At 37.1% G+C, this 23677-nt stretch overlaps 1 protein-coding gene across 1 annotated transcript in view; it reads right to left on the bottom strand.

The window, feature by feature from the left end:
* Positions 1–1654: 1654 nt before the first annotated feature.
* Positions 1655–23677, bottom strand: part of ANGPT1 (angiopoietin 1) — a 175427-nt gene continuing 153404 nt past the window's right edge. Inside the window, exons 8-9 of the mRNA XM_076329237.1 lie at positions 14514–14644; positions 1655–4068 (exon numbers count right to left, since the gene is read on the bottom strand). Of these exons, the coding sequence (XP_076185352.1) occupies positions 3908–4068; positions 14514–14644 (292 nt within the window). The 3' untranslated portion in view covers positions 1655–3907. The remainder of the gene's footprint in view (positions 4069–14513; positions 14645–23677) is intronic.

Genomic DNA, 23677 nt, shown 5'->3' with positions numbered 1-23677 from the left:
ATGTCTCACGAGTAATGCCTTCCCTTCAACTCTTCCCTATCTGTATGTCTTTTCCCTCTCTTCATTACAGTCCCATATCCTTGTCTTCTCTCTTTCCTGCTCTTGCTCCCCTACCTTCCACATGCTATCCCTTAATCTTCCCTTTCGGCTGGCATTTGCACTTTTCATTTATTTCATTTTTGGTGCTTTCCGGATTTTTTTTTGGCGTGAGATTACAGTTCCCCTAGATAAAATTTTTAAAATGTCATTTTGATTGGCTGTGTCAAGCTTTCTTCAGACATATGGATTTGTGTGTGTGTGTGTGTGTACACGTGCGTGTGTGTATGCACACCACAAGTCAGAGTCAGGCAACACTAGCAGCATCAGCTGTATTCAGGGGTTTCTGCCTCTCTCCTCAAGCTGTCCAGCTCATGTAAAAGCTGGTAGGTAGGAATGCCTTCTGGCACAACTGCAGCACAGTCTGGTTGTAGATTAAGCTTGATCCTACCTAGAGAGTTAAGCTCTTGTTGTGATTGCTGTTTCAGTTTTGTTCTTCCCAAAGGAGAAGTGAGTGCTGCGCCAATCCCAAACGAGGTTATTTGAGGCATGGTCAGAGCTGTGGTTTGAGCTGCAGATCTGGAGAGAAGAAAGTTGTTATTATAGCTGGAATGGTTTTTTAAGGAACTGTGTCTTAGGAACCTGTTGTACAGATGATTATAAACGTAGATGACTTGCCTACTTAATAGGCCAGTACTCTATGCTACGGCACTTAGAAAAGTGTGCATTTAAATTACATCTCCAACCTTAGAAGATATTAAAAATTAAGGATCTATATGCTATGGAAAACACATCTATTGACTTGTGAATGTTTTGTGTATTCCTGTTTTATAAAACAGGAAGAAATTTATCTGTGAAGGGTAAATAGTAAAGTTACTATTACCATTGACCATTGACTATTTTTTTAGTATCTTTCAAGGCAAGTGACATTTTAATATAAATCAAATCCAGAAAGACCATTTTTACTAATTGTAACTCTTCAATTCATGCAGTACATACATGTTCAACTTAAGGAGCAAAATGTGCTTTTATGTATATAGTTCCTCACAGCTTTAGCATTGATTTAAAAAGGTAGGTTGGTCTGAATGAACACAACAAACAAGTCCAATTAAGCAAAAATTCCTGAGAAAATGAGGATAAATTGGCTACAAAGAGATGTTAAAACTGATCCCTGTAGTGTTAAAAGGCATACAAATGGAGCAAGAGGCATTTCTGGCTAAGAGATCAATGGAGATTTGTCACTGCCGTGCAACATGATCGAATGGATGATAGAAGAACACATCATAAGGCAAGAGAAACAAGCATCACACTTCACTTTGTAACTTTGCCTGTGGAATTCAAGAAACATTTTATTTTAAAGATTGATAGAGAGTTGCATGATTTGAACGTAAAATGAGAAATATAGTCCCATGATTTTAATCAAGGAAATTGAATAAAAAATACCAAAATATGGATTTAAAAGGTTAGAAAGATTAATTTCTGGACAAACTCTAATTAGACTCCCTTCCTAGGTTTGTCTAAATTTAGTAATATTTCTTACAAGGAGAGATGGTGGCTTGTAAAATGTTGTCAGCCTGTCACAGAAAGGTATAGTCAAAGTAAAGCAAATCACGGACTCTGCAATTTTTTAAAATGTTTTATTATAAAGGATAGGAAACCAAATCCACATTTTTTCAAACCCAGATAAATAAACAGTAAATACCATGCTTTTGATTTTAAATGTGTTTTGCCTTTTACAATAGGATCTGCAAAACTAGCATTCCTAACTTGGAGACCTGCAAAAATATATCTTTTGAGAATATGGAGGAAGACAGACCACATATTTTGCACATAAATGAAGACCATTTCAAAAACCTGCTGGAAACCGAGACAAAACAGCTCTGTGAAGAAATTGCTGAGTAAGGAGTAGTTTGGTAACTTATTCAGCAGAAAACAGCAAATTAACCCTTAGGCAAGGTTATTTCAAATATATATATATAAATATATACAAATACACAAAATCAAAGATCTTCCTGCTTAAAATGAAACAAACATCAAATTGTAACAAAACCAAAGAACCCTGTGGGGCCTTGTGATCTTTAAGAAGAGGTGTTTAAAAAAATCCAAGCAGTTTTTTTCTATTCCATAGAAATAAACCGCTAAAGGAAAAAAAAAAAAAGAGGAAAAAAGGGGGGGGGAGCAGTTACTCTACTATCATCATCCTTTAAAAAAGAATCAGATCTTTGTTGTGCCTGATCTCAGGAACAGTTTAATGAATGAAACAAAGCAACAAACAGTCAAGCAAAAAACTCACCACATTCAGATTTTGCGTGTCATGTTGGTCCCAATTTAATCAATGAGAATGTTACTTTTGATTTTGGTGGGATCAGGGTAAACTTTTTCCTTTTATATATAGCAGAAGTAGAATGACTGCAAGCTACTTTCCTAAATGGACTTAACTCCTACAACTAAATCACAAGGGTCTGTAAATGGGAAGAGTTGTCTCTACAGCCTCATGGGCCACCCAGCTACTTTGTTGCTTGTTATTATAGGAACTTTACTTTTTCCAATAGTTGAACTGTGCATCTTGCCCCACACTTCTGCAACATTTTAATATAACAAACTTACTTGTTAGCAACCTGTAAGCAGTCTTCTAAAGTTCTTTTAATATTTATATCCTTTTGAGGCTTTGCACCCTTTGAGTAGGGTCAGGGCTGCCTGTACAAATTAAATGACCATTACAGGAAATATAAACATGCTATTTACAAGTTCACAATTCTTTATTTTCTATACAGTTCTGATGAGTATTTTTTATAGTTGTAGCCTAAGCACTGTGTAGAACTGGCATGCTTCTGATATTCACAAAAATGTAATAAAAAAGTAAAATAATTAACGATAAATTGCGCACATGCAAGGATACTGTAAAATGAATCCATTGCCTTAAGCTATGCATTTATGTAATTTTTATATACCCTAACAGTTTGCCTTGCTGTGTACTTTTGATAGAAATATTCCATGCAAACGCCCGTATTTTCTTTAGGATAATATTTCACATTCTTTAAACCTTCCATTAATTTTTCTACATGACGTTCAGACTGCCTTTAATGAAAGAAGGGAAAAACCTCAAAACACAGCTACTTTTGTTATCACATTATAAATCCTAGCTCAGGGATTATGCCAATTACCTGATTTACCTCTACAGAGCAACTGAAGAATTTATGTTTATTACCCTTATCATTCTTCATACATTTGACTCAGTTTATTTATGAGAAACATATCCTTAAAGGATTTAATGAAAAATAATATTCGCACAAATTCTTTGACTCTGGGATTAACATAAATCTATCCACCATTCAAATTCAGTTCATTTAAGAAAAACAATATTTGGAGTGGTCACCTTGAGTGCTTTAAGATGAGTTTTAATAAAGGCGTCTCCATAATCTTTTTTCATGGATATAATGTTGGCATTTCACTGCTGAATAACATTCTACTCAATAGACCATGGTTGATACATTTCATTTCTTCAAATTCTGATGCTGTTGCTGAATAATCTAGTATGTTTTTGCACCTCTTATTAAAAAAAAAAAAAAAAAGAAAGAAAAGGACAGCCACTGACAAGCACCATATTCGGGCAGAATAACCAGATCCAGTTGTTCTTCTCTGGAAAATCATTGCAGCCACCTTCTTCTAAACCAAACCTCTCCCAGTCATCAAAATGTGGGGTGACTGTTGGAGAATTTTTGCAGGTTATGGAGTGATAATGAAGAGGCTTTGCATCATCCCTACGTGTTGCTTTCAAGAAATCCTTCACCTTTTACCTTCAGACTGTGATAGTGGCGCTGCTAAGGGCAGTGTCATCCTGGTTTGTTCTGGGATCCACCGCTGAATGCCTTTAAAAGTCCAAGGGCCGAATCATCATGGTGGTGGAGCGCAAGGAGTAGCTGGGGCCTTTGAAGTAATGCCACTTGATGCCGTTGAGCTTTCCATGGTTTTGCCCAGCTGTGTAGAACATCCCATTGAGATTGGAGGGGCCGCAGGCATCAAACCACCACCCTGAAAACATTAAGACAAACAATCAAACTGCAAGTGCACTAACCATTTTTATGTTGTTTTACAGGTTTAGCTGATTAGCAAATTCTGGTATTCCCAGGCTCATAAATACTGGTGCGGTGGTGGTGGGTGTATATTCATATTTTTCTTTTTTGCTCTTTTGTGCTATTCTGTAGCCAGTGGTGCTGGAGAATGCACAGTTGTATTTACAGAGTTGGAAAAGTATTTAAGTCCTAACTCATTCTGGTTTTATATGCAGCGTGTGAAGCAAGAACAAGAACAACAACGACAAATAAACTGCTTTGCATGTTTAGACAGTATTACAGTTCACCCATCTCATGCAAACTTCAGAAAAAGATTATAATTCATAAGTATTTTGCATAATTTCACTTGTTTGGTTATTTTGAGTATAAGCACGATTTAATTTTATTTACTGGTCCTTTTCTGTTGCTTTAACTGTGATTGTTCAATTGCTCAGTTTGCTTTTGCTCTCAGGTTAGGTGTTCTTAGCAAACATGGGTTATGAGTATGGTGGTGCTGCCCTCTTATAGTAATTACAATATTATAGTACTAGATAATCAGTATTCAGAACAGTGTACAAGGAGACAGGTAGACTCCTTCTTTAAGATTTATGATAAATTCATAAACAATACTCAGCAAATTAATGGAAGGACTAAGTGAAGAAGACAATTATAACACTGTTAGGATGCTGACAGTCAGAATACCTATGTGCATGGATAGATGGTTTAGATGATTACCTGAGTGTGCATGCATTTAGGTGACAGTATGGTCAACTTCAATCAAGGTATATGCATTGCATGTACAGGTTGGGCCAGAAAAGTGACATTCAATCCTTAATTTTATTATTTTGAATGGGAAAACCTATATTAAATCTTGAGCGTCATAATCTTGATCTTGAAATGTGCCAAATGCTTTTGAGTCAGCAGTATCTGGAGGGTCCTCACTCAGATCCATCTGACATTTTTTCACTTCTCTGCAAAACCTCTGAGCAAATTCACACCTGGCACTTAGAAAACTGACAAAAGTCCATTCATTTTACTTTATTTTTAAAGGGGTTTGTAGGCACTTTATTTACATGTCTACAGGTAGCAGAAAATTACTAGTTACCTGACTATCATTGACTACAAAAAGATATTAAAAATGTTACTGATTGATAACAAAGTTATGGCCTTTTCTGCCCCCCTACCCTGCCTGCTTTTTCCTAGCAAGATGCGGCTTCCTACTCATTAACCCTTTGAACTCTGTGTGCAACTGCATATATTTTATTCTACTGGAAAGACAGGGCAAGAAATGTCTTGCCCAGATGCTTGTGCTTCTAGTTCACTGCTCCAGCAGCTGCATTGTAAGACTGTTCTGAAAAGTGAGGTGACACAGATTTAGAAAAAAAACAGAACTTTGTTTTCTGAGGGCAAACCAGCAATCTGGTTTATAGAATGGCCCTGTGAACAGTTGTGTTCGATAACTGAAGGAGTAGTAAACTGAGAAGTTAGGATAAAAAAGAAGTGTAACAGCTCAGGAACTTTTCAACCTGAATTTTCTGCCAAAGAAAATGCACGTAGAGCCATACCTCCACCTTTGTGAGTGCTCTGTTAACACAGCCCTGAAAATAAACCAGAAATATTTATCAAGTACTTGTGAATATTACTAACAATGACAGAGGTTTTGCTACCATTCGTATGACTGAATGCAGAAAATTCAAGCTTGCTAGAAGCATAGGTTTGCTTGCAAACTGTATGCAAAAAAAGTCATCTTTAGACTTCTGCAGTGAAGATATGTATATATGTCTTTAACCAATGGAGAAAATGGAGTCAGTGGTGAAATACACTGTGAATCTTCAGAACTATTTTAAATTGTTGCTTTAAGATGAAATTCATCAGTCAACACTCTTGTCTATATCCCCAAGATCTCTTCTTGTTAAGGTGAATTTTAGATTTTCATGGGAGTTAGTGTTTTAAGGAAAACTCGAAATAACATGAAACTTGGCAACACTGAGATTACAGAACACAAACTGACAAAGATAAACTAGGTGACATACTGACTCCACTGAAAGTAGTGGGAGTTTTGCTGTATATCTTGATGGGAATAGAATTTTCTCTCCAACACCTTACAGGGTATCTATGTAAAGTAACAGAAAGATGCCTAGTTCAGGCTGAGGAAGGCAGAATGAATCCCCAGACTGCAAAGAGCTAATATTCCCAATGTCAAAAATATACTAACCTCAATGGCTAAGAGCTCTATTTTCAGAAAGATTTCTGGCGGGGGTTTTTTCATAGTAAGAGCTATAGCCTTTGTGAATCTTTACACAGGTCTTGTGCATCTTTCTATGTAATATGGTTGTACTGAACGTTTGCCTTTATGTATGAAGGCAACTAAAATCATAAAGATCAGGTGGTGGCTTTTGCTTTTGGTGGTTAAATGACACTTTATTTTAAAAAGTTATTTCAGCCTGTTCACCACAGCACTGTAATCTTCCCAGGACCCCCTGCAAACCTTTTTCAAGCACCACCGGTAGTGGCAAACCCATCATCTAGCGAGTGGCTACTGAATTCTGCAGGTGTCACTGTGGACTGAAATGCAGAATTTTAAATTTTCAGTGTGTTTCCCACTCTGACTTCTGGAAATGGAATTAAACTGTGAGAAGCTCCTTTTAGACAATGTGCACTGCCCTAGTGAATCCTCCAATTTCATCATATTCAGTGGTTAGCTTTTTATCTACCTATAATGAATACATTGTATGAAGGTATTTTAAACTATGCCTTACTACTACTGATATGATATTGATCATGATTAGCCTTCAGATCCAGTACTTACTCTGTCTTTTGTATTCAGATCCATGTAATTTATATTTCTAGTCTTGTAAAGTAATTTCTTAGATTTTGGATAATAGTGGGCTTTTTTCAGAAGTAACACTTCATAATGGAATCTTGAGGGAAGAATTTATGCCAGATAAATTCTGGCAAACTTCTGTTTTGATACAATTGACCTCTCTTTGATTACAATGTTATACCTAAGGGGGCAATAACCAAAGAAAGAGAAAGCCGTACAGCTGATGTTTTACTGTAACCAGAGTATAATCTTGTAGAAACTTAAGACAAAGTTAAACAGAGAAAATCTAATCCTCATTTTTGAAAGCTGGAACACAGATGCAGCTAGGTTCTGTTTGTGGTGTTGGGATGAAGACATGGCAAGCTGAGCTAGTTACCATTTCATCTTAAAGGAACAGCAATAGATGCATAAATGGCATTTTTGGGGAGAAGGTTTTCAGCGGTGCCCTACAAAATCTGTTAAAAATTGAATGAGTCGAAGAAACACAAAATTTTATAAACCTTTTGTGAGAACCTACTCAAATCTTTCATCATAGATTTCTTCTAAATGAACACTTCTTTCAAAATGTTTTTTAATGAGCATCTTTTTTTTTTTTCTACTATACTGTTCTGGTTAGTGAGACTCTATGAGTTTTTTTAAAGATGTTTCCTAATACTACATTAAAATCTTGGGTTTACTTTCTCTCTGTCTTTCTTTTTTTAAGTGTTTTTTTTTCTCGATATGGTTATGTTTCTCCATCCTCCCCTGCAGTCCTCTAAAGGCTCTTCATTCCCCATAGGGCCTCAGATTATCACAAGACTTCCTACTGCATGTCTCAACACCAAAATCCACATCTTTGAATGGATGCAAATGTTTTTTCAGATGCCTTGTATATTGGGGGAAAGAGGAATGAAAGCAGTGACTTTCTTGGTAGCTATGAGGAAGTGAGGGAACGTAAAACAGAGGTTTCTGAAGGAGATACCTACAGCATTGCCATTGCAGAAAACACCAAATAAAGCAGCTCCAGAGCTGTGAGGCAGTCTGACCCAAGAAAAGACTCCCAGTAGCTATATGTTGGCTTATTCCCTGGAGTTCACAGGATTTTCCTCCCATGAATAATCCTGTTTATTTTTAACTACAAGGTAATGGCTTTCCCAAATAAGTATCAAGTCTTCTCTGAATAGCAGTAAGATTTTAACCTCAGAGATAACTTTTGGCAATGATTTCCATGGGATATTTGAATCATGCATGAGAATCATGAAAGGTGGGCATTATGAGAAATAATAAGAGAAGTAAGATTTTAAAGTGACTAATGAAGTGGTAAAGAGGAGGCTTTCATGAGAAGGTTAAGAGAGTTTTTATTCAGAAACACAGGCAGTTTCTTCGAGTTGTTGTGATCATGAAGTCACTAACAGCTTATTTGATCTGAGGGTAGCTCAGTCTTTTGAGGTTAGCCCACCTCTAATAATTTGTATAGTACAAGCAGCACTACCATCTCTGTTTGCCATAAAAATCCTTAGGTCATAAAGTATATTGTCCAAACAAAAAATAATTTAGATAATACATTGATAAGTTGTTTGAAAGTTCAGCTATACAAATAAACATGAGTCCCCACTGTAGACAGCTGCTCTTCTGAAGCAGTTAAAGCATGCTCACGCTTTGTGGACTCTCATGCTTTAGTCTTTAATTAGTGTTGCTCTTACCTCTGGGAAGTTGTTAAATTTCATGTCAGTTCTTTTCATTAAATAAATGTATTTTGAATACTTCAGTCTACTTCAGCCACCTATCACCAGATACTACAGCTCCACAGACCTGCTTGTACTATATCTTTGGCCGAATATGAATGTATATTGAGATAATTTCTACAAATTCTTGCAAAAAACATTCTAATAAAGAAGCATTGCTCAAATGAGTAATGATATTACTGGAAAAAAATCACAGCCATCTTTTATAATTGTTTTCTAAAGTCACAAGTATAATTTTTATACGATAGAATCTTCTTTGTCAAAAGCAACATAAAAAAGGCTTTTGTATGCCAAAGCTAACAGCTTTCCTTTTGGGGCTTGTTGTATAAATTGTAATTAAGCATGTATGTATGTAAAATTCTTTGTTAGTAAACTAGTGCTCATCAATTCGCGAGTGTACTATAAATCTAGCATGCATTAGGAACTTGCTAATGATCACTCAGGTTTGATGAGAGGTTCTTAGTTGCCTTTTACATACTACAATAGGTGTCGAAAGCCTGCACATTTGATGGCAGACCCTTTCTTCACACATCTGTCTCTGTTCTCCCTCCTGAGTACACTGAATGCCTCCAAATGCAGTAAGTTCAATACAATCCATTCAATAAGATCCAAAGTATGTTTGAATGGTACATTTGTATGGGTTTACGGGATAAAGGGATCGTATGAAAAGCCAATATTTATTTCTAGCCCTCTGGGTTTGTCCATAAAATTTAGTGCATTTGGCAACAAAGCCGATAAGAACAACTTCTAATGCAAAAATATTGAAATAGTCTTCGTTGTTCAAAAGACAGAACAATTTATTTTATGAAAGATTTCAATGTTTCTGACATTCTGTACCTTAAAGAAGTTAGATGGTAATACTTAGGCTCTGTTTCTCTTTGCATTGGTAACTTCTCAGCTAGAAGACTGGGTGCAGTTTTGGATGACACCTCAAGCTATATGTGAATCCACTGGACAGAGTCCAAAAGAGTGAATGTAAGAGGAAAGATTTAGGGTTGTTTAGTCCAGAATTCAAAAGACAGATTGCCACAACCTCAAATTCATAAAATCTGCTGAAAAAAGCAGGTTTTCAAAGGAATGGTCTATTCTTTCCAGTGATGGAGGATAGGACAAGATGAAACACACTTAAATTATCATAGAATATCAACAAGCAAAGATTTCTTATATTAAGTGTAGCCAAACTCAGTAACAGATTAAATTATGAGAATGAATCTCTATCACTACAAATCTTGAAGATGAACAGAAAGACAGAAATAAATAGGTAGAGAAGAGTCTGTCTTTGAAAAGGACTAAATTACCTCTGGAAGTAATTTCCAGGCCTATGTTCTTTTATTCGTTAGAGTATTGGATTGACCAGACTATCACTTAGCAGTTGGTACTTGACATTCTGAAGGTTAAATCAGAATTTAGCTGTCAGGATATAAGATGAAAAGGCATTAGCTTTTCATATCAACTGGATAACACAGTCCTTTTTATAAACACCTTTTTATGAAGTAAAAATAACATGAAACTTGCAGACTGGTGACCATCTTCTGATCTTCTAAATATATCAACTGAATAATTTTTAAGTTAGTCACTTCTTGTTGTTCTCCTAATGCTTTATTACTATTGTCCATACTTCACCCTGATAAACATAGCAATATAGTAATGATTTTGTTAAAAGTGCTGAGTAGTCATATTTCTACTGAAATATTTCTAATATTTCTAGCATAAATCAAATAATATTCCAATCACTTTTTATCTGCATAATGGTTATATTTTTCTATCAAAATATTAGGCAATATAAATGATACTTCATGAATAGTGTTTTATAAGTAACTTCTTTATGAAAGCAACAATATGCATAAAACCTAAAAATTGATGCTTTCCTGCATACGTAGATGTATATCCAGGGGTTCAGGTTGGATACTTTTAAGTATACTGAGGTTGCTACTTTCAAAGTTTTTGTTTCAAACAAAATATAAGAGAAACTGTGGCTTTTTCTAATTGGATAATGTACAGGCAGATTTCTATATTCAGCCAAGAACTTCCCTCCAAGTCATGACAAGAATCCTCCATAGCATTCTTGCCAGAGATTCATAAAATTCACCACTTGGAGAAAAAAGCAGTGAAACAACAGGCAATGAGTGCACCACTGTTTGGGATTGTCATTGAGCAGTCTCTCACTTAATAGATGACAAATCCATTCAGGATTACTAAATACATGGGAACTGTCTCTGACTCAGGAAACCCCTGAGATGCTAAAGATACTGGGAAAATACTCGGGGGAAGTATCGTTTATTTGCATTGTTCTTATGCCCATACTGCGGCATCTGCTGCTGACTGCTGTCAGAGACAGGAGACTGCAGCTGGATGGACCTCTGCTTCCAGTAAAATAAAAAAAGTTATTATTTCAATAATTCTATGCTGTTTCAATGCTAGCAAGACAGCTAGAAAGTCTCCCCGTCACTTTGTCAAACTATTTCAGGGATCAGAAATTTAGCAACGTTCTCGCTTATCACCTGAAGCAAGGTAAATGCCTGTGTGAACATCTCAGACTGCAGCCAATGCAAGACAAAGCAAATCACCTTAAGACTCTTTCACTATGGGCCAAGTTACCATAAGTGACTTTCCAGTGACTGAAAACAATTGCACAAACAATTCCTGGGGCTCAGCTGACAGGTGGTATCCTGGCGGGATGCTCTAACTTGGCCTTGTGCCCACAAATCTGATCCAGAGACGTTAAGTGCTCTTCTATTGGAAATCTATCTGAAGCGCCTTGGACATCTACTCAGTGCTTCACTCTGGTGACAATTTGTTACATTTTAAGTGCTGTTTCTTGCAAAAAGCTGTGTATGTAGCTCACTGTCATACTGTTCAGAATAATGCTTGAAATGATATGGGGATATAACCTTTTGTTCAGTTTACTGGCCTGAGATATTGTACCAGTTCTTAACAGGTATTTTCATGATATAAAAATTTTTTACTATTTTGTCAAATGTTAAGTTTAAATGAAGATATTATTTGAATAAATATGCTTTGCCTCCCTTTAAAGTAAACCAAGTATGCTTAGTTTAAATTTTCCAAGGCACAAAAAAGCAGCTAAAACATTTAACTACCATGTAAAGTTCACAGAGGCTAAGAATCCAGCTCATAATTGTACTTTTGAAGCCATTCCCTAAAATCAATATTAAGATAGAGTCAAGTAGCATAGCATGGCTCTTGAAAGGACAAGAAACACACACACACAAAACTCTGTTGATGCTACTGTATTATTCTCCCAGTATTTAATTTCTTATTCTGGGGAAGAGGGAGGAAGAGAAAGGAGGAGAGAGAATAATAGTTTTGATATAGACCAAATAAAACTGACAAGTAGTAAGATCACAGAGAGAAATGTGTGTTTTCCTTACATTTTTATTTTCAGCCTTGACTATAACCATATCACAATCTTGAGCTTCAGCTTATCTCAGCCTTTATTCCTGACATAAATATATTCAGTTCACCTCATAGAGATAACAGGCTCACCCAAACTGTCAAGATAGCTAGAAACCTGCCTGTAGATTTCATATCATTCATCATTAAAGAGCTCTCTGTGATGTTGCCAAAACTAACAGAGTCTCTGATATCTTTTGGGAAAAAAAGAGGTTTTCCAAAACCTGCTATCATTGCTACTTTTCTTAATTAGTCTTTGTCTGTGGTACAAAACTGAAATCTACTCACTAAACAAATGTTTTGGTATTTAATTCAATTTCTGGTATTTCTCAAGGAATGAGAAAGTCATTTCAAGGAGCAAAGCATAGCAGAGTGTTTGAGGAGAACTCTAACATGATTAAAGTCTTTCTCTTCTTGAAGTACTGCAAATTACTAGTACTCGGAGTCTAGTCCAAAAGACTAGACTCATCTATCTCCAAAGGCTAGCTGCTTCTCCTTTTACTCTGCAGTGATTTGTTCTATTTGTGGTTTCCTCAGCCTTTGGTAATTCTCCCCCTTCCTCCTTATTCCTTTCATTTGTTACGAGTATATTCCAATATGTGGTTTTCCTGTTGATTTACAGGACTGCTGCAGCAAAATATATGTGAACCTTGTGGAATGGTTGTTCAACAACAGGCTGACCTTAGCAGGGCATTGACCTGCCATAGAAGTCAGGGCAGAAAAATAAACAAAACCCTCAGCTCCCAGAATTAGCCATCTGAGAACAGAGGTATTTCCAGGCAGCTTGGATACATGAATGAGTCTGCACTTCAGCACAGACACAACTCACATTTAGGAGCTTCTCACTAGACTCTGGCCTGCCCTGGAAGTAAGACATTTTAATTTAGCATGGTCTCTAAAGGGAAAGGTCAACAGTTTTAATTAAAATAAACTATTGACTTCTTATGCATTATCTGTCTCCAGAACTACCTGGTTAGCTTCTTTTTCTATAGAAATGGAAAGGTAGTGTCTGATCACCTGCCTACTGGAAGAAGTTTCCCATGCTGACTTTTAATAAGATATCACTAGAGGAAGTTAGGAAAGTTTGAAAAATCAGCTCCTTAAGGACTTTCCCAACTGGGTCACTTCCAATCGGCAAAAGAGAATGAGGAGCTAGGTTGTGCTTTTCATATAAATTCCCAGTGATGGGAACCCATCTTCTGTTAGCAGATGACAGCTTTAGAGGCTCATGTATGCCTGAATGTGGCCTGAGCTGGATTCAGTCAGAGTGCCAGTAACCACAAATAATATCAGTTTAACGTTCTGATCCAAAATACTGAATAATTTATATGCTACAGGATTTTTTCCAGGAAAGTTAGAAATCACTGAGGGAGAGTCTCCGAAGAAGATCAGATGTGAAGATAAGGGCCTTTCTTGGTCATACAGTCAATGAACCAAAGAATCCCAATTTAAGCTTTCTGCTTTAATGTGGTGTCCTAGAGATAAAAATGAGCTTGCCCATATAGGGACTAGGAATAAGCATCATTTGCCAGAGAAAGTTCTCAGCCTTGTGCAGAGCTTTAGGTGTCTGTATGGGGAGATAATCTCAGATATTCCTCCTCTGCATTTAAGGGAACAAATATCAGTCATATACACTATACTTGCTGGCAGTCAGGTTGACTTGGTGCTTTAAACTGTCCCAGTATAACTTCTCTGTGCACGCCCCCACCTCAACTCTTCTTTCTTTCCTTCTGCAGCTTGACTCAGGTCACTAAGGATACTGTTTTAAATGTTCCAGAACAGCTAAGTGCTACAATTTTAACAGGGGGTTGCAGGTCTGGTCTTTCACAGGTGAGTGAATTAGCCATTACATTAACTATGCCTATACGTATATATGTATATATGTATTATGCTCATATAAGACAGAAAGCTGAATCATTATAATTATTTCAATAACAGAATCACACCCTGTCATGGTTTAACTTCAGTCAGCAACCAAGTGAGTGAAACTGGCTGAAACTAAGTGAAATAGATAATATATTGCAAGTCCAGATTCTGATTGTTTTTAAACTTTACCTTCTATTATCTATTTCCCTGCACTTTTTCTCTTCATTTTCTGGCTGATTCTCCCTCTTCTCACAAAATTCTTTTTCCCTTCTTCATCTCTTAGCTTCTTCTCTCTTACTTTGCCTTTCTTGCGTCAACAATAACACTAACTTATGCTTTTCCCCTTGACATTGTTGCAACAGCTTCAGTGCAGAAGTATACTGACTGCGTCTCTGAATAATCCCTTCCCTGCTGATAGGAGTCGTGAGGTATTGGCACTACCACAATATATATACAGAAAAGAGTACGAGTAATAATAATAAAAGGAATTTTCACACAGTATTTACACATCCATGAATGCAACTTTATCCACGGTTGCTTTAAGAAAACAGAATAGATTCTTATCAATGTAGCACATATTTTCAGAGTTGTTGTACTCACCTCCAGTCAACATGAGAGCACATTTACACATGCAGTTGTCATTGTCAGCATCTTTTGTACTGAATTCAGCACCATGTAAGATCAGGCTACTCTGTTTTCCAGCTGTTCCACTGTGACCTTTTAAATAAAGCCTGAAAGAGCAAGAGAAAACAATCAGTGTCACCAAAAAGAAAAATAAAAGATCCAGATGTCTTTCCACATCAGGTTTGCCTTGTATGAAGTGCACTCAGAAAATTCGGAAATGTCTTGTGTTTTGGCTCAATCTCTGTTGTTTCAGGTGTAAAATGGGGACATTCAGGGTTTTTCAATGTATCTGTAGTAGCACATTGTCCCTGCCCCAGAGCAGAACTGAGCACAAGGAATCTGCACCGGAAAATATAACAAAGTGGAGGGAGTCAGAGACAGAAAAGAGAATGAAGAGAGGTGCCCAGAGATCTGGAATACATTGACAGAATAACTGAGTATTTGAGTAGCTGGTCTCTTTACTGTGGCACAGGAACAGCACTCCCAGTTAACAGCAGCAACGTTATTAATCCCTGGGCTCAAAACAGGATTTCAGCAGTTTCAGAATTTTTAATTCCACCAGTTACAGCACAAGCCAGCAACCCAGTTCTGCCAAAGCTGTCTCTGAGTGATGAATGGAGAATAACTTAGAGTTCAAGCCACAAAAGTTTTCATGATTTGCAATGCTAAATATCCCTTTTCTTAAGGAGCCTGTCAACTAATTGAAACCACAACCATGAGCTAGCAGCCTGAGCCCAGCTCCAGTAAGTAACAGCGCATTTGTGGTGCTCCGTGCTGCAATGCCCAAAGCCAAGTGTGCCAGCTGCAGGGATGCTGAATAGAGTACCTCTGTTCCAGCAAGGAAACATTGGGGACTTGCAAATGTCTGACCCGAGTTCACAATTACAGGGACATGCACAAGAAAATGCTGAAGAGAGGAGAGGAGAGGAGAGGAGAGGAGAGGAGAGGAGAGGAGAGGAGAGGAGAGGAGAGGAGAGGAGAGGAGAGGAGAGGAGGGGAGGGGAGGGGAGGGGAGGGGAGGGGAGGGGAGGGGAGGGGAGGGGAGGGGAGGGGAGGGGAGGGGAGGGGAGGGGAGGGGAGGGGAGGGGAGGGGAGAGGAGAAGGTTGCACACCATGGTTTCCTTTGCCTCTGCTTAAGCATCTCTGTGAGACAGACATCACTGGGAGATGGATGCTCACAGCAAAAACTACTTCCTGTACATAGATACCTACATCAGACATCTGACCAGTATGTTCTTGTTTTTTTCATAAAACATTGCTGGAAGAGGAAGGTATCCTTTGCCATAATAGCTTAATATGCAGGAAGGAGGAGACAGGATCTCAGTGTCTACTGGAGAAATATGAAGCCACAATCCTTACATCCAAGGAACAAGCCCTAGCCACTGGCGCAAGAGAGAGGGGAAGGAGCTTCCCTCACCTGTCTCACTGAAGCTCTACAGGCAGGAATACATGAGCCACAGGGCTAAGCAAGAATATGATTTGGTATCTAGTGGGATAGACTTCTCCACTGAAGAGAAGGTGAAAAACATCAGTTCTGTTTCTTCTAGGGTTATTAAAGAGGGGCAAGTATATCTTTTAAATATTGAATATAAAATGCATAAGGAGCCATGGGAGCAGAAGCAGGACTTAAGTGTGTAAAGCAGGAGAGATGCCTCTTTCTCTCTGAGATTTACAGCTGGGAGTGCTATCCTACAAAATGCCTTCCCAACTTCTCTCACAAACACAGTGAACAAGGAGAGCAGTTATGAGTCACTGATTGCTGTCGCTGCCTCTTAGATTGTTGTTGTATTTTTATCCCATGACTTTGGATTAGTAAAAAAGTAAATGCTTTTACCAGAGTGTCGTTCCTCCATTTGTTTAGACGGAAGATAGATACTTCGCTGCAAAGTGGTCACAGTTTTAACAGCAGGAATAGAGATCATTGCTAACCCATTCTAGCCTACACAGTAGTAGTTAAGCCATTGGCATTTTTCTGAGATGAGGAGAGACTGTCCCCTAGACTGAGATTTAAATAAAACCCAGTTCTCCCACAGAACTTTGGGCTTGGAGCTCTGCTTATGAGAGGGAGGAGAAGGAGCACATAGGCATCATATGGCAGCTTTCCTTAATCAAGTGCATGGCTGCTGATTCTTTTTTTTTTTGCATGCGTGCATCTGTGGGTGTATATTAGATCCAAACAAAGCCAATCTGATTAAACTTGTCATGGAAACTCGTTACAGAAAAGCCTCTTCTGGATATCCCAGTGAGGTTACTAAGCCCTCTCAAGATGTGAAGGCACAGAACCAGCGCTTGGGGCTCTAGAAGGTCTGAGATTCACACTTTCAGACTGACTTAAACTTCACTTAATTTTCATCAAAATTCTTCCTATATGTCCTTTCTCCATCTTTAAAAATGGAGACAATAGATGCTAAGCATGATCATGTTAAAATAAAAATTTATTAAGAAAAGACAACTGTCAGGGCTATCCTTCCAAAGTAGTTACATTGCCTACCTGCATTTGATTTTAATGTTGCATGTCACCTGATCTGAGCCTGATGATTAAATACCTTTGGACTTAATCCTTAGAGTAAATTTTATATATAGATAAGTACACACACATACACATATAAAAATTCTTGGATTAAATATAAATACCATGGATAGTCAAACACCTTTGGATAGCACAAAAATGGATAAGGCAAAGTGTGAGCTTCAATAGAAGAACATGAAGATTCTTAGAAATTTAACAAGGAACAACCTAGGAACAGGAATCCAGGAAGGTCATTGCATTATGCTATTGTCCAATCACAGTGGCAATTAGCCCATAATTACCATGTTACTCTATCAAAGGATGCTTGTTTTAGACAAGATTACTCTAAGATCCGTCTTTGCTCATGTTCATTTCTCTGTTCCATACAAACGAAAGGCTGGAATTGATCCCATCTTCATTCATTGGACTTTTGCCTTGTTTTGCAAGCTGTGCCTAACTTTTTGCAGAACAAAATAAAAATCCCTGAGGTTGTGTTGATAGAAAAATTACTTTGTCACATGATGTCTACAATCTGATTTTAAACAGCCATACATCCTCACTATATCAGCAACACCAAAGCTCACAGAAGTCTCATAAAGTCAGTACAAAAAGCAAATGCTGTTTACTTAAATCACAAACACAATGCTAATCAGATCTTTTTATTAACAATCAACACTATAAAGCCCAATTAGTCCAATAAAAAAATTAATATAATGTAAGAAAACAATAAAGAAATGAATAATACTTGGTGTGCAATGTTTTTCCCAAAGGGATAGGGCATTAGGATTATTTACAAGCTCATACTCTTGCCCTGATATTTTATAAACATTGCACTCAGCACAGATTTAGATCTTGCTAGTTATGTTTGACTTTCCCTCAACATCATTTGTCTAGTAGGTCTCCAGTGACTTTAAAAGGATAAAGCTTAGCCTGGCTCTCAACTCTAGTAGGCTTACCATATTGCAGCAGTGTACAGATGAACCATAGGGTGAAACAGTAATTCTCTTGTTTTGGGCCTTTCTCCCTGAATTGGCATTTCCCAACAGTTAGGAAAAAATGATACTGCAAAGTTGGCACTACTTTAGGCCAAAATCAGGTGTTAATCAAAAAACAAAATCAGTCCTGAAGCAGTCAGTTCTTCTCTTTCCGAGTTTCAGTTCGAGCCATATGGGTCCAAACTAGCCTGGCTTGAGATAGCAAGTCTGCAGAGCACTAAGGCAACTGATGAGCCTGCTAGCTCCCAGGCAGCAGTAGGTCTTACCATTTAGACAATTTTTTAGTATTCTCAGATTCAGACTGGTAGGATTGAACCTTTAAAATAAACTCTGAATAACTACCAGGACATAATTTCCCTCCCTTAGAAAAGACGGTGATTCAGGGTAGAGTTCCTCTTGGTTGTTCTTGAAGGAGACAAAGGAAAGGAAGTTAAAAATAAAAAGCAACTCATTCCAGTCAAAAGTCAAGGAGCAGTTTCAGGACTACATCTCCAGTCTTCTCACTTGTTCACAGCAGGAAAATTATGAAGATCAAGGAAAGCAGTGAAAACACTGCTCAGTTTTACAAATTAGGCGGGAAAAGCAATTCATTCTCAAATAAGCGAGAAGAACAAGCCTATTTTATCTGTATACAGTGGAATTAAAATAGCAACAAATAAGCATTAGCAAGTAAATCATGAGTAAGTAGGAGTAAGAGAAATACTGCATGTGTATATTAAGTTTTGAGAACTTCTGATGACATTTTTATGAAATTCTAAAATCACTATGAGGAACATAGCAGCTGATAGCTTTCATTTAGAGACTAGCAGCTTTCCTAGTTGATGTACGTAAGAAGAAAAAGCACATTTAAAAAAAAAAATTCAACTCTTACCTCTTATCTAGCATGAGTGTTAGAAATTCCCTCTGCATTTTTTCCATGTGGTATTATAGCAATGGCAGCTTGGGATCTATACACACAGATGGTGAGGAAGAACTCTCTTAAGCATGTTTTGCTTTTCACCATTCTTACTGTGTGACACAACTTGACTATCTGCGGTCCCTTGAAACCAAATCAAGGTATATTGTGTGGAAAGAATAGTTCTAAAAATATTACATAAACAACTGCAGGGCAGCCTGAAAAGCCATTTCAAATTTACACCCGAATTTTTTCCTTTTGAAGTGATTAGATTCACCTGGAATTCTTTCAAATATATACAGCTTAGCTGTGTTCACACCGTGTTTGATGAGTTTAACAGATGAACCTGGGATAATTCCAAATAAATTACAAAAGCATTCATATATTTCTGCAACATGCAGTTACAAAGATTGCAACATGCGGGATGAGATACTAAAAAATCTAAGAAATAAATGCAATCATAAATCCATGTGAAAAAGTTGTGTGCTAAATATTATTAAAAGTGTAGGAAATGGTTTCTGCTTCAGTGCTTGCATATAGAGCACCTGACCTTAGAATTTCTATTTATTTATTTATTTTTACTAGAACTAGTGAGAGGTCTGTAGGACTCCCAGAATTTAATGTTAGCTACTTCTTTCTCTAATTTTTTTTCTGTTAGAGTCATTGGAGATCATTCAGTCCTTCATTTAAAGCAGTCCCTCAATGAAATAGCTAAGAAGTCATATCCAGCTTTGTTGGTGAGTAATGCATACTTTGTCTGTAAATAAAAAATATACTAGCTTACTGCAAACATTAACAACGATCATTAAGAGATGTAGGGTACCATCTCAACTACCTCAGTTTGCATAGTCTTAAGTATTTTAATGAGTTAAGATAAGATCAAATTTCATCATTGCCACAGTACTAAAAATTTTAGCACAAATCTCCATGACTGGAATTCATAAACATGAGTAATGGCCTAAGATTCTTAACCATTAGAGAGAAACAGGAGTCTTGAAGTAGGATTTAAAAGATTCAGCATGATGAATGGAGGGGGACACATCAAAGCTTGCCTTTGGGAAATACTGTAGAGGGATGCCTCCAAATTTCCACCTCCCTTTTGTCTCTCTCTGAAGGCTAAAATGTCTCTCTCTGCCGCCTGCTCATTCCACATGGCTGGCAGGAAGGAATCCCAAATTCTGATCCCTCCTCAAGGGAGGGGTTGTTAATTTTGATGGAAAGGGTCATTGAATAAAATGGGTGCATGGGGATCAGAATCCTATACCCAGAATTTCCTATTCTGAGCCCTCTCCTCACTGGGTTTCTATTTTTTCCTAACTTCAATAGGAGTGGAGGGCACCTACATCTCAGCCCTTATTCTAACCTGCTGGTCACCACTTACACCTGGTGTGTGGGAATATGTCTACACAGGTAAGTGTGGACAAATATAAGTCCACACTGACTGTCCTCCATGTTAGGCATGTGAAAGGCATCTTTGTTTTTAAAACCCACATGACTGCCATTATTTTGTCCTCTAGTTTTGAAATGTCTGAGGTTGAGGCAGGATTTAATTTGCATCTTCCAACTGGTTCACACTTGCATCTAAATTTTAGATAGCTTCAGTTTGTGAAATGAAACCCACTCCTAAAGATGCTGAATTTGGTAGAGTTTTATGAATTGCTGTGTTAGTCAACTAAATTCCATTTATAATGATATTTAGGTGATTAAGTCCCTTTGTGAACCAAAGCCCACTGACCTGCAACCATTTAGGAGGAACCCAGTAAGAGATTATCCTCAGGTTACTCTTTCAATTCTAGACATTAATTGTAACAATACTAAGTAACAACCCCCCCCCCAAAAAAAAATACCCCCACCAAATACCCTCAAAACCATATAGCAGCTTTATTTTAAGTTCAGATTTTTTCACAAAAATGTTTTGATTAATTATTTGGGGATCACAAATCATGTTTATCAATGAATAAAACATAATGTCTACTGAAGTAATATTAAATGTTGTTGGCTCCTTGTAAAGTTTCCCAATGTGCCTTTTCCTGAACATATTACAAAATTGCATGAAGTCACCCAATAGTGACAGTTGTCCCTGAATAGCAAAAGCACCTCTGTAATAAAGACATCTTCCAAATATTTAATGATAGATAATGTGTTGTGAACAGGAGACAAAATCTAAATAATCACTCTAGAGAAAAACTGCTGTTGCTGAGGTTGAAGCTAAAATGTCTGCCAAAATCCTATTAAACATGGAACTAAATATAATGTGGTAACTATCTGGGAAGCCTAACCCTGGTATTCAACTTTTTCATCATTTAATACTCCCACTAAAGGATAAAGAGAAACATCCCTTGTGTGTGCTAATTTGTAAATTCAGTGGAAAGACAATTTCCTTGCTGGAGATAGAGCATGAGCCATCTGTGGTGATCGGGGAGATCCCTGTGAGTTTGAACTCTTCTGGGTTGCAGAGTAGAAGGCATCATAGTCGGTGCTTTTGTCCTTCAGGTAACAGCTAGATTGCCTGGGCATCCATTTGCATCCTTTTTCTATGTTAGGAAATAAAGCTTCTTCTTAAACATAACATTTTTTCAGGGAAAAATGTTTAATTTAGGTTTTATTAGGGCAGTGCATACTCTCCTTATGAAAATGAACAAAATTAAACCAAACCCCAATATTTCATCATAAATCAAGATTGGTTAACTAACAAGAACCTAACACCAGATGAGGTAAGTGATCATTAGAAGTAAATTAAAAGCCACTCTCAAAGAAAGGAAAATACTTTGGAGAAATTGAAGAAACTAGATAGGGGGGAAGATGACAAAAACTTCTTTAGTCACCAGTATGCTCACAAAATTTTGAGCTGTTGCTAACCCATTTATCTGAGTTGCAAGAACAATTCACCAGCTTTATCACTACCTGTCCTTGGAGGACTGACGTGAAAGTACCAAAAAGAAGAAGAAAGGGAATGTCACAGCTGGTGTCTGACTGGAGAAAACCAGCAATATTAACTTAAAAACCTAACAATACTAAATTTTTCCCACTCCTAACTTTAGTCCAAACTTGAGAAACAGTGTATGTGGTAAATTCATGGACTCTTTACTTAACTTTATTGTATTCCTAATAGAGTTTGTAACTCTGCAAACAGTAGGCATGATGGTTCTGCAAACTGTCGAAAACCTGAATAATGCAGTAAGTAGCTCTGACAAATTGAACAGATTTTTAATTTGGCTCTTAATATTCTTGCTGCCAGCACTTGAATATAATTTCCTCCCACAATTTCTTAAGACAAATGTAAGACAAGATGACCTCTGTATTTCTCCTCTGCTGCTCTGTAGCAAAAACTCACTGTTGTAATTATTGTTTGACATTACTGCAACTCCTTGCCCATTCTCCTGTTGAGACAAGTGAAATGTGCCAGCCAACAAAATACTAATTCAATATAACCAGAGTAAGAACACATATCTTCCAGTTTTAAAGATAAAATGGTAATATAAAATACAACAATAAATAGAAATGATCAGTCTTCCTTTAGAATTTTTTCAGTACAGGCTGTCTATGGGACAGCAAACACTACATGGTAGAGAGATCCTTCTCTGGGACTGCACACTGTTAACAGAAAACTTGTTTTCTCTCTGAAGAGCTCATGTTAATTTTAGCTTGTGTTTGACTCATGCACACCTGACAGGTCAAAGAAGAAAAATATGTTTATTCTGGACGGTGAACAAGCAAACATAACATAGCCATGAAAAAGAAACAGCTACATGTTACAGCAAACTGTACGATAGTGTAGTGAGCCTTGCTGTTGTACTGAATGTGGTTTTATACAAATAATACAACAAATTTGCTTTTTTTACATTAAATGTCTTTAATAATTGTCTAAAGAGCTGTACTCATTGGGAACAGGTATACTGAGCAGGGATAATTAAAAGACATCTAGATTTACTGTCAGATAATTTTTTCCTACCATAAGGCAAATGGCCTGTCATACCGCTGTATGCAGACAAATGGTGCTTTGTCACAGCTTACAATAAATGTTTAAAAATATGTTTATTCTGGACAGCGAACAAGCAAACATATGCTTCTACTACTTGAAATACATGCTACAGAAGCCACAGAAACAGTCACTGTGGCAGTGTGAGCAGCTAGGTTTGCAGCTGATGTCAGTAACATAGTGGTGATGGAGAGGAAACATACGGCAACACTGTTTTTTACTGCTAACAGGGACAGAAACATATTTAAAGGTTACTATCACAATGATGTGTTGAACAGAAATATTTCCCTCTACTCTAATCTCTCACCAAACACAGCACAGAAGAGATACATTAATCTGATACTACCATTTTCTGTTAAAACTGTTTTTCAACACAATACTTATTAAAACAAAATCCGCACCATTTTTTTTTTTCTCATGGAAATCTGAAATGAAACTTTTCAGTTATTAGATTTATTACTTTTTCTATTAATGAAAAGTTAAACTCTTGCTACAGAAAAAAAAAAAAAATCTCTCTCCCACCAGCTATATAAATGCTAAGATTTCCTGTTGCTACAGAAACGACCACTTTTGTCCTGATTCATGGCTGTATAATACCTAATATGTTAATTTAGAAAGTATAGGGACTGTATTCATTTCAAACTTGAAATAACTAGAGATGATCAATGTTTCAGACAGACATATAAACACTGAACATATACTAAGATGATAATGCAAATTGTTTTGATAGCATTGAAGATGGATGAACTTCTTAAAAAATAA

This window comes from Aptenodytes patagonicus, chromosome 2 (assembly GCF_965638725.1).
Source record: "Aptenodytes patagonicus chromosome 2, bAptPat1.pri.cur, whole genome shotgun sequence".
NCBI classification, from domain to species: Eukaryota; Metazoa; Chordata; class Aves; order Sphenisciformes; family Spheniscidae; genus Aptenodytes; species Aptenodytes patagonicus.
This window is presented reverse-complemented; position numbering and strand designations above follow the sequence as displayed.